Consider the following 17219-nt stretch of genomic DNA (forward strand, 5'->3'; position numbering starts at 1 on the left):
TATGAATTCCTTTAATTCGTTGTTATAACTTTGCATTCCTACCTTAAGAATGGTTATGTCTACATGTCTACAATACATACCATAAATGGTATAAGGATGAGGGGAGTACCTTGAGGCATTAGGAAATGTATAGCCACTTCTAATTCTCAAAAAAGAATCATATTTATAAAGAGAGGTAGGGTTCACGGTTTCCAATACTTTACCTCTTGTGTAACGCATAAATAGGGGTAGATGACCTGAATGTTAGGCCCTCGTAAATAACAAGCATCATCATATTAATCACACATAAAATCGCGATGGTCATGGTGATTTTGCTTCAATGGGACGATAACCATCCCTAAATTCATGAAGATATTTTCATCTTTGTCGTGATTATTTTGTCCTTAAGAGAGTTTATGTTTAGTGAACCACTTAAAAGACTATTATCTTTAAAACAATTTGTTCTACTCAAAATTATTTGAAAGATAGAACGGAAGTTATCCGTTGTTTAAGTCTATTCATGTAATCAGATGAACTGTATAATGCACGAGGATGAACTTCATTTTCATGGCGATAATGATTGTATCCCTAACGCTTCTCCTTTATACTGAAACATTCATTTTACATTTTTAAATAAAATACAGTATTTGGAAACGCGTATCCTACTCGAAATCAATTACAGTATACCTTTCTAGAAATCATTCTCTTATACTGTAGTTTGTTATGGACAATAATTGGCACCTCAACTGTTAAGCGACCAATTTGTTATTTCGTTCAAATGTATGTGTTTTTCACTGCAGAATCAATGGATAATTATGAAAAATGTGTTTTTAATGTTTGTCAGGAGTGAAAGTCAAAATATGCGAAACTGCGCAGTTACGTACAGAGTCGTCTTCCACTCTTCAACCTTACAAAATGTCCACACTCACGAATGCTCTGAGATTTAAGGAGGGAGGGGGGGGGGGGATTGCCTTCCGTGTTCAAATATTACGCTTCACACAGGCTAGTTAGCATGAAAAGACTCGAAACAAAAGATTTGTTAATTGCTACACTAGAGGCACCTAGCGAGTTCATCTGCAAGGTAGGAGTAAATGCGCACTTTTGCAAACTTGTAAGGCAGAATTAATAATACTCTACTGACTAATGATGTACTGAAAGCAAGTAAATTCACCTCTACGCGTGTACAGTGTTGTGCATTTAAGGGTTAAGTCTTAAGATTTTTACAAATTGATATGCTTGCAAAAATGCCTTTGCAATGGGATAATTTATATGAAATTTGCAAGTTTATGGAGGAAGCCAAGTTCTCTCCTGTCTATTTGATATGTCGTGTAGTAATATACAAATAGTTAAAATTGTAATCAATTGTTTGACCTTACCTGCAGAAAAATAGCGACTGCTACGAGAAAGACGAGATTCTTGAACGCCATGGTAACTGTTGGTGGTAGGAAATGATCTCTCTTACTAGCGGAGAGACGGTCAATAAACAAGGTCTTGAAAGATAACGACTATTTATATTCAAGAAGGTCACTCAGAGGAGGACTTTGATACTTGGCCTCCAAGTTTCGGAGATTGATGACCATCATCATGCACTAACTGCATGATGGGCTCATATAAAAATATCTAGTCTTGATCTGTATTCCCTGAAGTACAGGACATTTGAGGAAAACTAGTGGAATTGAGAAGTTTATTGCATTGATTCTTTGGTTCATTACGATACCACTTGTGCGGTCTTACACTACTAGCTGCTTCTCAGAAGATTAACATTAGTGAGCGATAAGTACCGCTCTTGAAGGTGACTGCTAGGTCACGTAAAGTGCAAAGGTTACGAACGCAAGGTTAAGTGAGGTTAGCTGGCGTCCCTCTAGTTTCAGCAAGAAACGGTTCTAGCCACACCATTTCGGCATACACAGAGAAATAAATAAATAAATAAATAAATAAATAAATAAATAAATAAATAAATACATAAATAAACATCCATGAGAGTCAACAAGTTGAAACTGGCCTATCGACTGACAAAGAACACTTATAACAAATAATGCGCCTGTCGCGCAATCTGAAACTGAAGCACTACACGTCACTCATACGACCGGACGCCCTGTATGCCATGGAGTGTCTTTCATTGAACCGAAGAGGTCTGATGGAGAAACTGGAAGTCCAAAAGAGGAGACTTGTCAGGAAGATCTAAGGTCGGATAAAGGAAGATGAAAAATTCCGTAGACGGTACAGTTCTGAGCTCTACGAACATGTACAGAGGCTCTCTGATTGTGCTAGGAAAAGGAGAGTAGCTTTCCTATGTCCATATAGTAGGACTTCCTCCCAGAACACTCATCGATCGCCTGCTCAGCTCCTGGAAGAACATGAAGATTCGTACCACTTGGCTGACAGAAACTCAGAAGGACAATGAAGAACTGGGAATACCAAATCTTCACGATAGACGGTCTGTACGACATACCCTGAAAGAAGTCCATTGACTTCAGGAAAAACCTTGGAAGGAAGGTACCTCCTGGACAGATGAGAGAAAGGAATCACACCAGCAGAAAATGCGAGAATACCGGGCAAAGATCAGACGTGGTCCAAAGTAGGCCAATTCTAACCAAGAAGAAGAACAAATAAATAAATAAATACAGAAAGAAGAGAATAAGTTCTGATTGTCATGCTGTGTTAAGTTCTATATTCGCCATCACAGGGTTGGATCGGCTCTGGCTTCAGCATTGAAAGAAATGAAGTGGCAAGTTTACGAAGAAGTCCACAATGTGCCTTCTACGGGGTCGAATAGAAGAGCCGACATCATTGCCATTCATCACGACTTTAGTGTTGGATCCCACTATTCGTTTAGAAAGAGTCATTGAGCAGGTGATTGGGGTTGACACAGAAAAGAGAGATACCTATGAGCCATGCTTCCCATATTTAAGCAAATATTCCAACATCTGACTTGAGCATTGGTCAGTTAATGGATTGCTTTTTGGTAGCAGGGGATGTACTACAAAATACACCTGGAACATTTTGAAAGGGTTTGGTATCCCCAGAAATACACTCAACAACATCATAATAGGCATTATCAAAGACTCGTTAAGCATTCTGCAACACCACCTTTCATCATCATCTTCATTTCCATTTGTCCAGCTCCTGCCAGATCGGGGTGTTGATGGTACTTCTCCACCGTTGCCTCTCCTTCTACCACTCCTCTACTAAGTTATAATACTAAGATTCATTAAACTAATAAATAGTATAGTATAACCTACCACTCCTCTTCAGTAATTGTATTCGAGTCCACTCTTCTTTTTTTCTTATACTGTACTTGACAGAGTCCATCCACCTTGTTCTGGGCCTCCCTCTTTTCTTCTATCTTAACTTCCAACACTTGTTGTGGTATCCTTCCCTCCTCCATCCTCATAACATGTCCAAACCATTTCAACTTATTCTTCTCCATCCTATCACTCAGTTTTTCTACTCCTATCTCTTTTCTAACCTGAATATTTCTTACTTTGTCCCTCCTTGTCTTCCCTACCGTACTCTTCAGGGACTTCATCTCACTTGTCTGAATTTTACTTTCATATCTTTCTGTCAAAGTCGAAGCCTCTCATGCATACATTAATATACGGGTATAGTAAATCTTGTACATTATCTCTTTACATTTCATAGGAACTGCTCTGTTCCACACCAGGTTCCTTACATTCTGGTAGAACGTATTTCCCTTGTGTAACCTTCTGCTGATCTACTTAACCAACCTTCCATTATTTCACTTCCCAAATATTTGAAGCATTCAACAACCTCAAGGGTTTGTCTCCTGATACTAACGATTCCTTTTCCTTCTCTTTCTCCTCTTGTCATCACCACTGTTTTGCTCTTCTCTACACTGATTTTTATACCACTATTGTCATTTAAAGCCTCTAGTCAGATTTGCACTTCTGTATTGTTGACTCCCTAGATCACTATATCATCCGTAAACAACAATATTTTCACATCCCCTCCTTTGTTTCCTTTAGAATCCCATCCATAATCATTATAAACATAAGTGAAGATAATACACTTCCCTGTCTTAGTCCAGTATGGTTTCTAAACCAATTTGTTCTCCCCACTGGTGTCTGGATACTTCTGAAACAATTGTTATACACCTTTATCTATAAATTAAAATGGTCTGTTCTACTGGACCGATCTGCTACATTTTTGTTTTAATCTCTCCGGAATTTCCTGCCGGTGAATCATCAGACATTGATAGGTCTCTACGTTCAGCCAACTTTGAGTAATCATAAAATCAAATCATTAAATGATCACTCTAATAATTGCAGGCGAAGGCTTATCCTAACCCGCAATACATTCTGTACTTAGCAGGTTGCTAAGCGACTAACACTTCCATTAATATTCTGATACGTGTGAGTTTCAACCATAGTAATGTCATTGCGTGCAGCCATGTTTGATTACTACCTGTCAAGCCAGAGAGTATGCTTTTCCTCTGATCACGAAAGAATACTATTCTTTGCTAGACACTCTTTGATTCTCTAACCTTTCCCAGCAACAGATGACAGGGCGTTCTTAATAACTTGCATGCTGCTAAGAGAAAAAAAGTCTACGTGCAAACAGACCCCATCTTCATGTAAGGTACGCCCTAGACATTACCTGGGAGCACAGACATTATGATGACAACAGAATGGATGAATTCTGACTACGAACTGCTGCATACCTTAACGCGTTTATTATTAAATGTTCATAAAACCATTGAAAAGGGTAAACAAAACCATGTGACAACGACAGGCATAACAGACGAATTATCTCACTTATTTATAATGAATCTTGCGGAGCAGTACGGGATATTCATTAGGACCACTTTGTTCGATAATCCTCTGTGGATGTGTTCCATTTCGTAAAGTATGAATCCAGAGAGTGTTTTATTTGTGCATATGAATAGTTTTTTCCCCAAATTGTCACATTACGTCTTCTTGCATTTTTGTAAAAATCAGGTTCGTTGTGGTCACACACTGTACGTGTGCTAATGCTTGACCAAGAGCAAGAGTTCCTCTCAGTTTTAATTACTATGTTGATGGGATGATAGTACCTCTTAGGATCACTGCAGGTGTTAATATAAGTTAAGACCTTCATCGAGGTAATCACATAAACGGGATTGTAAATAAAAGGTTGTAGTAAAGATGTAAAGGAGAGGGCGTTTAAATCAGTGGTAAGACCCCAATTACAGTATAGTTGCAGTGCATGCGATCCTCACCAGGATTACTTGACACGAGAACTGGTGAAGATCCAATGGAAAACAGCACGATTTGCTCTCGGTGATTTCCGACAAAAAATGTTGTGTTTTGAAAAGGTTGTAAACTTTAGGCTAGGAAGACTTGGAAGTAACGAGACTAGATGTTCGATTACGGTCAGTGGTATGTTCCGAGCTGTCAGTGGAGAGATGGCATAGACGCTTGAGTAGAGTAAATTATAATTCTTTCAATACAATAGGTGAAAAGGTGGATCTTGAAATAATTTTAATTTACTGTAATCCCACTTCAATACGGATGGTGACTGATGGAAATTAAGGAAAGGTTTACAAAGGGCCCCTCATCTCTTTTGCGCTCGAGGTCCAGGCTCCTTCCTTGTGGCTTCTTGCCACTTAAACCCACCAGACAAAAAAATAGTCATCGCTGGGGAGAAATCATTACAAGCATCATTTAATACCGCGTAACTCTGCCTCTGGACTTGATAACCGCCTGGATTCAGTTAGGAAGTGAGTTCACAATGTTGTCGCTTCCAGGTTAAGCCACTCGCTGAGGATTTGATCGCGCAATTCCATCAAATTTCGGGGATGCCGATGTTGGTGTTTTACCCGCTGTTCCAACATGGCCCACAGATATTCAGTAGGGTTCAAGTCAGGTGACTTTGCTGGCCAGTCCAGGTGGGGGAGTGTCCATTAAACCGGTCACATATGCGTCCAGCCCAATGAACTTTGCTGTTGTCATCTTGAAAAATCGGGGTATCACTAGCATACTCATCATACAGATATTGAATGAAAGGCAACATCTGTTGAGCCAGAATGTTTAAATGAACATGCTGGGGCATGTTAGTGGGCATCTCATTGATCGGGCCCAATCCATGATACGAAAAACAGCCCCAAAACGTCACAGACCCACTTCCGGCTTGAACCTGACCTTTCAAACATCCGGGATGAAATGCTTCTTTTGGTCTTCGGTACACTCGACGACGTGCATCATTGGAATAAGGCAAAAACGCGATTCGTCAGACCATATTACGTACCTCCAGTCAGCTACTGTCCAGGCTCGATGATTTCTAGCCCATTGAAGACCCGCATCTTTACGTGCCTGTGTGAGCAGTGGCGTCTTGCGAGGTGACTGACTGCGAATGTTCATTGCATGCAGTTCCCGTTCCAATTTTCTCTCAGTAATGAGTTGGGATGGACCTTCATTCACTGGCTGCAGCAATTTATGTCGGGTTTGGAAGCGATTTTTCATTCACAAGCCGTGAAACGTTCTCTCTCAGCCAGGATCTTTCACCGACCACAATTCTGACGTCACGTGTAGTACCGTACACCACTGCTTCTAGACACGTTGAACAGTCTGCTGGGAAACTTCAACAAATCCAGCAACTTGACGCACCGCACGGCCAAACACGATTACCCCTTTTTGCCACTCTGCCACATTCTTCTTACATCTCCCCATGTCCCCATCCGCTTGATACATCAGTGTCTCACTGCCTTGTGCGGTCGAGCATGGGACTCGTTCGCTGATCCATCTGTGCGTGTGAACTAGGATGACTAATTTTTTGTCCGGTGAGCTTATGTTATAAATCGGGAAAATACACTTGTTATAATACTTGTTTTAAACGTGAATTGTTTAGACTTGTATCGTCTTGGCCCTATGAAAGAAAATATAGAAACTCGTAGAACTAATCATTTCACGAGATCAAGGAGACATGGAGTAAGGAAAAAAGAACGGTAGAAACAAACATGAGAACACGCATGTATATTCTTTAATAAATTGATTGTGTGTTTAACATTAGTTATATTTAATTATAAACACATTTAAAAATCAAACTTGCATCAGACCTGATATTTACATGTAACGTGTTTAGGGAGCTGTCTAAATTGAAATTAAATTAGTGATGTGGTAGTTTCTTCTAACTTGGGAGATTCTTTTTATCTTCCAAAATAGAAGGCTTGTTTCCTCGCGAGTGTGAGTAACTTTAGTAGATATTTGAAACTCTCTGGGTAACCTCGAAAATTCGAAATGGTAGTACAGTTTTCTTCCTTTGGACCTTTCTACTTGTCCTCAATAAAGAGGTATTTTATTTTCTTTATGTGTGTACATGATCTGCCAGGTAATATACGTGAAGTGAAAGAGGAACCACACAACTTTGGGGTTCATACTGGAGAAAAAATACATACAAAGTAGACCGGCATATGTTGTAAACTTCATATTGTGTAAAATAGTTCTTCAAGACAGCTTTTTCAAAAAACAAACTAAAGAACCGCCTATTATAGTGCGCAAGTTTTCGAGAGAGAAAAACATACCCACGTTGGGCCTTCTCTTAAATGTGTTCAGGATCTGCCGCTGTAAAAAGTACTAAAACATGTTTTCTAATTTCTCTTTGGGAAACTCAAATTAGTAACGATTAATTTATTTGTCTCTAACGAAATGTTTTTGAGAGATGTCTGTGTGGAATTTGGAGTCTACAAGTGTAGTGCAGTGCATCGAAAGTAGGCAATTGACGCAGAACCTATGAAACTGCCACAAATGAAAGAGTTAGTTCTCTGGAATTTGATGAGATGAGGTCTCTTGGATAAAAGAGTCTTCTTCCATACGTATCTGTCCTGGTCATCCATCAATACTTCACATCACAACCTGCATGATTACATCGACCATCTGTACTCTAACGCCCATTTTTGATGATCTCAGTCATGGCTATCCATCAATACTTCACATCACAGCCTGCAAGATCACATCAACCACATCTAACGTCCTTCTTTAATAATATGTCTCCCGGTCATGGCCATCCATCAACGTCTGCTAATTTCAGATGACAGCCAGCCATAAGACATATTTATGTCAAAATTAGTTCCAAATTTTAAATGAAAGGTTCCGAAATCGAAAGGGAAATCCTGAGAAGCATAACAGTATAATTGCTTGGTATGGCAGAGTTACGTTTGGACAGCTCTCGATTACTGGCGGAACACATGCAGAGATCAAACGTGTGACCCACCACTCGTTCGCCTGCACCCCGGTGAAACTGTAAATGGGGCTAGTGGTTCCAAGCTTCAGGTAGTTCCAGTCACTTTTCTTAGATCGTGTTGGAGGTCGTTCACAGCGTGTTGATAGTTGTAGTCAGGTTCTGTAGATGGCAGACAAGTAGGCATGACATGAGGGATTTTATAGAGGCTGTTTGAGTCGAGGTGAAGTATTTCAAAATCTAACCTCATTCAGCGGGCCCTTCTGAGAAAGAATTAGTAATATAACATCAAGTATTGTGGGGATCATATTGCTGGATTTCATTGAATCCTACTTTACCCAATCGATTAATCTTGATCGATCCACTCATCGATTTTAAGCGATAGTTCTCATGATGCCATTTGTATTGTTTGAATTCCAAGTGCCCGTGTGCCTGTGCTGCAAATCTTTGTTCCTTGGGCTTGTTCAAGTCCTCCTGAAATCCTGTATTTCATGTTTGAGTACACCTCAGGGGCTAGAAGCTGAATGGTTCTATTAATGTATTTCTATATATGTCCTGTCTCAGTGCATTTAATTCTGTTATTTTCATTTTCATAATTACGGTACTTGGATAATGATGTTATACCCATATCTTGCGTATGCTGTGCTCTGCTCTCTTGCTTTTGAAGGGATGTATTATTAGTCTTTATGTTAATGTGTCAGGTAAAGCTACGTTATGGTGAGAGGTTATGGTTGATGTTATGCTCTCAATAACATAGTATTCATACGAACTAGGGGTATCAGATCATTATTTAATAAGATAATTTGCGCACATTACATTTTAAAGTAATCCAATAAGGAAATTGTTCTTTTACAGCATTCACTAAAATGGTATCGATCACATCGTTTGTTACATAACACACACACGCACTGCATAGATGGGTCATGAAAAGCACAGTTTGTGATGGAAACCATGTATGGCCAGTCTGTTCAGAGCACTCCTCAGTTCGTTCGTTGTTCGGCTCAGTCCAGCTTCGATTAATCATTGCGTCCGTCCTGTGAAATTCCAAGTCAATTTCCGCTCGTTTTCTTAGTCTAATTTGAAGTAGTTCCTGTTCATGTCGTGTGGAAGGTAAATGTAGTCTCATTCTTGTGTCTTCCATAAGGAAGGTTTCTCTGGCTAGCTCATAAGCAAATCTTGATGGTGACATTTTGGAAATACCTAAAATTCTTTTCAAGAATCTAGCCTTGACATTCTCAATAACTCCAAGGTCAGATAGAGTTAGATGCTCCCACATTAGCTCCAAACCGTATGCCAGGGCTGGTAGAATCATTATTTACAACATAGTAAATATGTGAGAATCAAAATATATGAATTATAATGTGTTGGGAATGGAAATAGTAGAGATGCATTATAATCATCATAGAAGGTAGAGGGAGGGAGGCATGAGCTGTGGTGAGCATAACCGGATGTACGTCACTAAGGCGTAAATCACTTCTCTGTTAATTAGTGGCGTTGCCTGCTTAATCTATAAGGCCTGGAAGAACGGGCGATTTTCCGCCAGAATAGCGCGAACATTTAGGTTTCTAGTCTTACCGGTAGATGTCAGGGTTATGGGCTGTTGTCGGTGAATTAGAGACGTAACTTGTATAAGATTCGCATTAAATATGTGATATGTTTGCAGTTTATTAATGATTTTCGTTGTGTCTTTTGGCGTGCTATAGTTGTACGGATTATAGAACTTTTATAGATGCATCCTGTTATCGTTTCTTTCAATTTATTACAACGTTAATAATGTTACACCTTATTCAGTCTATAAGTTGGTTTTGATCCGCTTGGTTATTTTGTAGTTTGATGATGATGATGATGATGCTTCTTGTTTAAAGGGCCTAACATCTAGGCCATCGGCCCCTATTTTATTTGTAATTTATTCATATTGACTGAGCAGAGTGGCCTTGCAGCTCTGCAATCGGGAGGCGGAGTGTGTGGTTCCCACCGTCGGCGAACCTGAGAATGGTTTTCCGTGCTTTTCCATTCTCCTGCACTAAAGGCAAATCTTTGTACATATCTTTTTATTGGCCATTGGCTCCACCCCATCAACATCTCCGCACCATAAATCACGGCTTCAAATCTCCTTGGCCTAAGAACGTGCGTACCGGTAGCCCTCAAAGAGGCCCGCCTTACTCAATCAGGTGCACCCATAAGGGGAATAGGGGTACACAGGGCACAAAATGGAAACGTTTAATAGTAGTAAAAATATATAGGTTGTTTCTTCGTCTACTTCTGTACCAAAACACTAAGATTTCCTTTAGTATTTTTGTGGCAGCCACGAATAGTGTGGTGTTACTATCAATACTGTGATCATTATTGCAGGGCCAAGTCATGTAATGTACCTTCGTGTAGAACATGGGAATGTGAGTAAAGTATTAAAAATGGTGCACTGATTTGTTTAAAGATGTACTTCAAACAGCGCAAAGAAAGAAAAATGTGACATTCCATCTGTTTCTTACTGGTCCAACCTTACTAGAGAAGTGGAAATTTGCCGTTTTGAGGTAAGGCAAAAAGCTAGGTTTTTTAATGGTTACCAACAAGACCGTTGAAGTTGTATAGCAAGCATTTCCTTGAATCTGATTTTAGTGTTAGCCTGACAAATAATTCATATTGACTGAACAGAGAGGCCTAGCAGCTCTGCAATCGGGAGGCGGAGTGTCTTCCAAGTAAAATATCATCCATATTTAGTGGTTACCTCACTCATAAACAAATAGGCCTATGTGCCGAACGCAGAAGTGATCCTACCCCACATTAGACTCATCTAAATGAGGAAGAATCTAATCAATGACAGCTTCACCTTCGGACAAAACCCTCAACCTCCTATGACAAAAGTAGCAATTCTGCTATCCACCCAACTACAAAAGCACCCCGAATAGTTAAATACAATAGAAGCAGAAGGAAACTTATCTTACTGAGGAAGTCAATTGATGGGTCTGTCTGTTAGGTCATCAGCCCAGAGGTTGATTGGATCCTCAAATAGAACCACCAAAACCTATGCAGTTTTAGGAAAACCACAAAAACCAATGGCAGTACCTAAATGAGGCGTACTAGGCAAGACGAGGAGTGAGGTAGTTTGCCATTGCTTTCTTCACTGGGCCAGGCAGTGCTATTGTAGTACGACTGACCCTATGAGCAACACCTTTCACATCACTCAGACGCACTGGTTGTGCTCTGAATGTCATTACTCAGCACGATCCACACCCCAGCAGCTTCCATATTGTCACAGGCATGGGTGAGACTGGGACTTCAGTGGAAACTACACTTTGCTCTGGCCTGTGCCAAGAGATGGATGCAAAAGTACTGTATCCATCAATAAATGGCATAAGAAAGTAATTCATAAGCCTCGTCAGAACTGAAAGAATTAAAATCTGAGAACAAGAAGGCGAAAACAACAAAATCCAGAAGAAAGTAGATCTGCTAGACCCCGTACGGAAAAAAAACGTCAAATTTGGTGAGACTACTATAAAAAACTGTTTTGCGGCATAGAAAAGCACCTAATGGTCATATTTTAATTAGATGGTCGCTTAAAACAACAACAAAATCCAGAAGAAAGTAGATCTGCTAGACCCCGTACGGAAAGAAAAACGTCAAATTTGGTGAGACTACTATAAAAAACTGTTTTGTGGCATAGAAAAGCACCTAATGGTCATATTTTAATTAGATGGTCGCTTAAAACTTCCACACAGGAATACATTTAAAATTACCTTGGCTACACTAACGAAGAGACTGGAACATCTTGCAAATTTAAACTATTCTTCAAAATATTATAGACCGACAGGTACGAAAATAAGTATTATGCGATTTAAACCAATTTATTTTTTGGAAATTTTTCCTTCCTTGTAGAATTTTTATGAGTTTATCAAATGAATACCAATATACTAGTGTTCTTTTCCATTTAAGAGCATTGTGTAGGTCAGCCCATAAAGATGACATCTAGCGGCATATTTTCAAACTCGCCGCGACCCTATCAGCTGGCCAGCATTTCCAGGCCTTGTACATCACGTAGGCAACGTTAGTGGTTGATTATAATTAGTAAGGTATTGCACATAGTACGAATTGTGGCGCAATCTCTGATTGCGGACCGAAACTACGATGGCCATCTGGCTTGGAACCGAAATTTATTATTGAGTTTCATCTCGATCTTATTATATACTCTTTGTTCGCGTGTCTAGTAGAGTTGTGCAAAATGACGTGTAGACAAGGAATGGATCGAGCTCAGTCTAGACTCGTTCTGAGCTTCCTTCTCGAGCACTCTGTTCTATGAGTGTTTGGAAGACGCTCAACCTCAATTGAAGAAATGAGTCTAGCGAACTGTCCACGCTATCTGATCACAATGAGCAGAAACGAGTCTGGACAGGTCGAGCAGCTTGGAAGTTCAGGTGACTCACATGTATTCGTTCTCCGCAGATCTTTCTTGCACAGAAGCAGCAAAATAGCAACAGCTCGGAGTTTGATCACCCACCAAGTGACTTAGACAATTGAGTGTTCTGTTGCTCCGAGCCTGTTATCGAGTTTAGGTTGACTCACACTGCTCACTGTTCAAAATCACCCATTGCGACTGAGCAGCGATGAGTCTGGTTCGAGTCTCTCTCTCTCTGTTCGTTCTAGCAGCAGTTCGTTCTGTGACCAAACGAGCTGAGTAGTAGAAGAAGAGACGGAATGAGCTCCAATTTGCTTTGCACGGCTCAAGTATCTATACCGCTTTTCACGAGAGTTTAATCCTGATGTAAACAAATAGGTGGAGCACCTTGCCTTTACACGTGGATATAGACGTAGTTAATTCGAGAAGCAACCGTCGCACTCACTCGACTGTATTATCGGCACACTTTTTCTGGATAGATTTACACTCTAGTGCTGAATCGGTCGACTTAGGCAATCTTCGAGATTCGTACTGGCAAGAATCGCTTAGGCATCGCTGTGTGACATCTGGCGTACACTTTACGTACTAGTACTGTTGTTGTTTACACAGCAAAGCCAAACTATAGAATTCATGCTAGGAACAAGATCCGCATCGAGAAATGTTATATAATGGTATATAATGTGTGTGTGTCACAGTTGTTGGCTTAGATAATAACGGTTTAGAAACTTCATATCGATCGATCATATTCTCGATTCAATTCAGATTTCATTTTCATTCAATTGGCAGCACTACCAGAACCAGGAGAGCTCCCTCTTTACTCCTCACCCCCGTACACAAATCTATCCAGAAAAAGTGCGCCGATAATAGGCGAACTCGAAGAAAAGTAGTGCGTTGCATTTATTTTATATTATTTGAGTTTATTACATTTAGAGAGTTTGGAAGGGTACGTAATCAAATATAATATGGTTGTCATATATACCGGTATATATGTGTTTTTAAAATATAAAATAGTGATTAAATAACGAGAAATGAAGGCACAAGGCGTGGTGTAATACAGCGGGGGAAAGTCTCAAGCTGTACAGCGTGGACATAAGGTGTTGCATCCTGCAGCAGCAGTCAGTGTCAGTATTCATAGTGAGAGAAATGGAGCAAGAGGTAGGACCATCGCGTGTAATGGAGCACAAAAGAGGAAAACCGCTCAGAAGTGACCATAGGCAGTGCATTGTGAATGTGTTCAATAAACTAAGTGAACAGAATCCAGGTTTAGTCGTTTAAGTTCAGATCTTCGCACTGTTGTCGTATGCGATGCGCAGCCCTGTACGTCCGAACACGAGACGTTGACGGCGTGGAGGTCGGTACTACACGCTCAGCGAATCACAACTCTTTCTTTGGTGGAGGCGTGGACATGCCATGTTTACATCAGGATTAAACTCTTGTGGAAAGACATATATAGAAGTGTTCAAGGATGTTCAACTGCTGCTAACTCACTGCTTTCATGTGACATATTCAACATTCGACTTCGGAACCTCCCAATTAAAACTTGCACCTAAATTTGGTAAGCGAGTTTCCTATAATACGTAGGTGGTTTCAGCATGGTGCAGGTCTTTGTAGTTGACACGTTATAGGCGACCTACGCACCAGTAAGGATGGGGCCCTGTTCATGATGAATTCTAATGCTATAGATGGCACACATACCCAGCCCCCAAACCATCAGCATTAACCAATGAAGGTCCTCCTTGGAGCAAAGGCCAACACACTAACCATTTAGCTATGGAGCCAGACATGAACTCAGCTGATAGTTTTCTTTCAAGCATGTCCTATTCTCCACTGAACGTCCTATTTCCGTAGCTTATTTAAAAATTTCTCTTCCCTCTTCCGCTTGAGCCGACGCAAGGTCCGTTCCGAAGACTGTCGTAGTGTGTCCAGGACACCGATTATGAGATCATAGATGGCTCTCTGTCCTTCAACACGATTGTCGCGCACTTCGATACTGTTCGATTCGAACGAGTCGTATTCCTCTGTATCCTCCATGTCGTGTACTCTCTGCCGAAGTCGCCGTACATCGACCTCGTAAGATGACTCTCCAGTGTCCCTTGACGGCCGCCAGACTTCGCCATCGACAGCTTTGCACTCCATGACTAGTCCGTCTGCAAGAAGCTGGAACAAAACAATCTCTTTATTGAACTTGTAGTGACATCTGGTCAGTACATCTATATAAACTCAAAAATAAGTTTGTTTGTTATACAAATCTACACGCCTCCCCTGCTCACGAAGCACTTGGTCGAGTCGTAGAGATAATTACAGTATATCGTCAAAGATTTAATGATAAAAAAAATAGTCATAATATGTGATATACTGTTGGGCCCACGAGAGTTGAAGTCTGACATTTGAGCGGCGAACGCAGTAACTACGAAGTACGCTGCGTTGTCATAGTTACCTCACTCTGCGACATATTACCCTTTCATACAGGCTGAATATTTAATAAACTTATGTTGGCCTAATGCAGTTCAATAAACTTTGACCCGTTCCTAAGCTCGTGCTAATAATTCCGGCCTTTAAGACAGAACACATCATTGCCGATAAATATAAAATTTCATATACACTAAACCGACAATAACCTCAACTAATGCACATGTCGAATAGAGGATAGAACTGTAGAACTAGCCACTGATGAACTTACAAGAAATAAACTAAGAACGAAAATAATATTCAGGAAACAAACACTTCAAATATTAAGTAAACCAGCAACAACTAACGCAGCTAACTCAGTACTACTACGAATAATACCACAAAAGTGACTGAGAGCAAGCCAACCCACGTGGCGATAGCGTTGTTAAATGTGGCATCTATGTTATCGTTGCCATAGCAACAGACCATTTTCGAGCAGCGTTGGTCAACTTTTTCTCGCTGGTGGCGCTAGACGTCAGACTTCAACTCTCGTGGGCTCAGCTATAGGGGTAGAAGGGTTTATGCGTTGACACCATTTTTGATACCAAAGCTCTTAAGGAATAGACTTGACACGCGAAAAGCATGGAATAGAATTGCAAGAAATATGGTCAAACCTCATATACAGGTGCAGGACTAAACTCTTCGTTGGTACTTGCCTGCATTTTGCTCTGTGATAAAATCTCATTTCCATAAATGCGTATCGAATGATTTCTTAGAGGTGTTAGATTTGGCTCTATGATACCAAAATAGCAATTTATTGTCTGGAATGAGTACTTACTGATTACTTTATTTTCTTAAGTCTGGTTATACAATTTATACCAGATGGCGAACCTGTATCCTGCACAAATACCACCAATGTTTTTAACGTCAAAAATCTACCAACATAGCATATATTAATATTACGCTTTAATAAATTAATAAAGAAATGTGTCGCAATTAATTATATGGCCATATTTTTCACAAATTGTATTAGGTAAAAGCAAAAACATTCAGTGATGTTTGCAAAATAAAATAATGGAACATTCACTCGAATGGATTTATATGTTATGCAATCTAATACCTAAATGAAGTGAAATGAGGGATTTATGATAATTTTAGGTAAGTATAACCGGTGGCACACTAGACAGCAAAAATTAATTAAAAATAACTTAATTGGCACGTAAGTGGGAAAAGGTTTGCTATCCCTGACCTATACAGACTTCGTCAACTTTACAACATGAACAACGTGATACATTGCGGGCGGAACCCGCTTGTATTTTATGTCAGAAGCACTGCTTTAACATACAAGCTATCTATATATTAAAAGAGTTTTGTCCCTTAAGTGCGGCCAGTATCCAGTAATCGGGAGATAGTGGGTTCGAACCACACTGTCGGCAGCCCTGAAGATGGTTTTCCGTGGTTTCCCATTTTCACACCAGGCAAATGTTGGGGCTGTACCTTAATTAAGGCTACGGTTGCTTCCTTCCCATTCCTGGGCCTTTCGTATCCCATCGTCGCCATAAGTAAGACCTATCTGTGTCGGGGCGACGTAAAGCAAATAGCAAAAAAAAAAAAAAAAATTAAAAGAGTTTACTAAAAACAGCTTTGCTACATCCGACCGTCCCTTCCACTGGACCAATTTGCTTCATTTCTGTTTTATTCCTTCCGGAATTACCTGCCCGTGAATCATGAGGCACTTTTATGTCTCAAAGTTCGGCCAACTTTTAGTAATCAAATCAAATCATTAAATCATCACTCCAATAATTGCAGGCGAAGGCTTACCCTAACCTGCAATACATTCTGTACTTAGCAGGTTGCTAAATGACTAACACTTTCATTAATATTCTGATCTAATTATGTGATTTTCATCCTTAGTAATGTCATTGCAAGCAGCCATGTTTGACTACTGCCTGTCAAGCCAGAGAGTGTACACTTCTTCTCTTGATGGAAGAATACTTTTCTCTGCTAGATATTATTTGACTCTCTGAACTTCTCCAGCTTCTGAATATACTCAACAGATGGCAGAACATTCCTAATAATTTATATGGTGCTAAGAGTAGATGCGGCAAACTATCGATAACAATCGCCATCGATATTTTCCGATATTATGAGCTCTACTATCGATTACTATCGATAGCTTTCAAAAAGTGGAACGAATCATATCATTATGCCCGAAAATAGAACATTTATTATACACAATCCACAAAAAAAAAAATCAGTAGAAAGCACAACTATTTCATGCTATGTA

At 40.0% G+C, this 17219-nt stretch overlaps 1 protein-coding gene across 4 annotated transcripts in view; it reads right to left on the reverse strand.

Annotated features, from left to right (window-relative positions):
* Positions 1–1508, reverse strand: part of LOC136886050 (integral membrane protein 2B) — a 77254-nt gene extending 75746 nt beyond the window's left edge. Inside the window, exon 1 of one of the 4 annotated variants that reach the window (XM_067158778.2) lies at positions 1356–1484. In XM_067158778.2, the coding sequence (XP_067014879.1) occupies positions 1356–1406 (51 nt within the window). In that variant the 5' untranslated portion in view covers positions 1407–1484. Of the gene's footprint in view, positions 1–1355 lie in introns of all 4 variants that reach the window. The other 3 variants (XM_068230512.1, XM_068230511.1, XM_067158776.2) reach the window with 3 other exon arrangements.
* Between the last annotated feature and the right edge of the window lie 15711 nt (positions 1509–17219).

This window comes from Anabrus simplex, chromosome X (assembly GCF_040414725.1).
Source record: "Anabrus simplex isolate iqAnaSimp1 chromosome X, ASM4041472v1, whole genome shotgun sequence".
In the NCBI taxonomy this organism is placed as follows: Eukaryota; Metazoa; Arthropoda; class Insecta; order Orthoptera; family Tettigoniidae; genus Anabrus; species Anabrus simplex.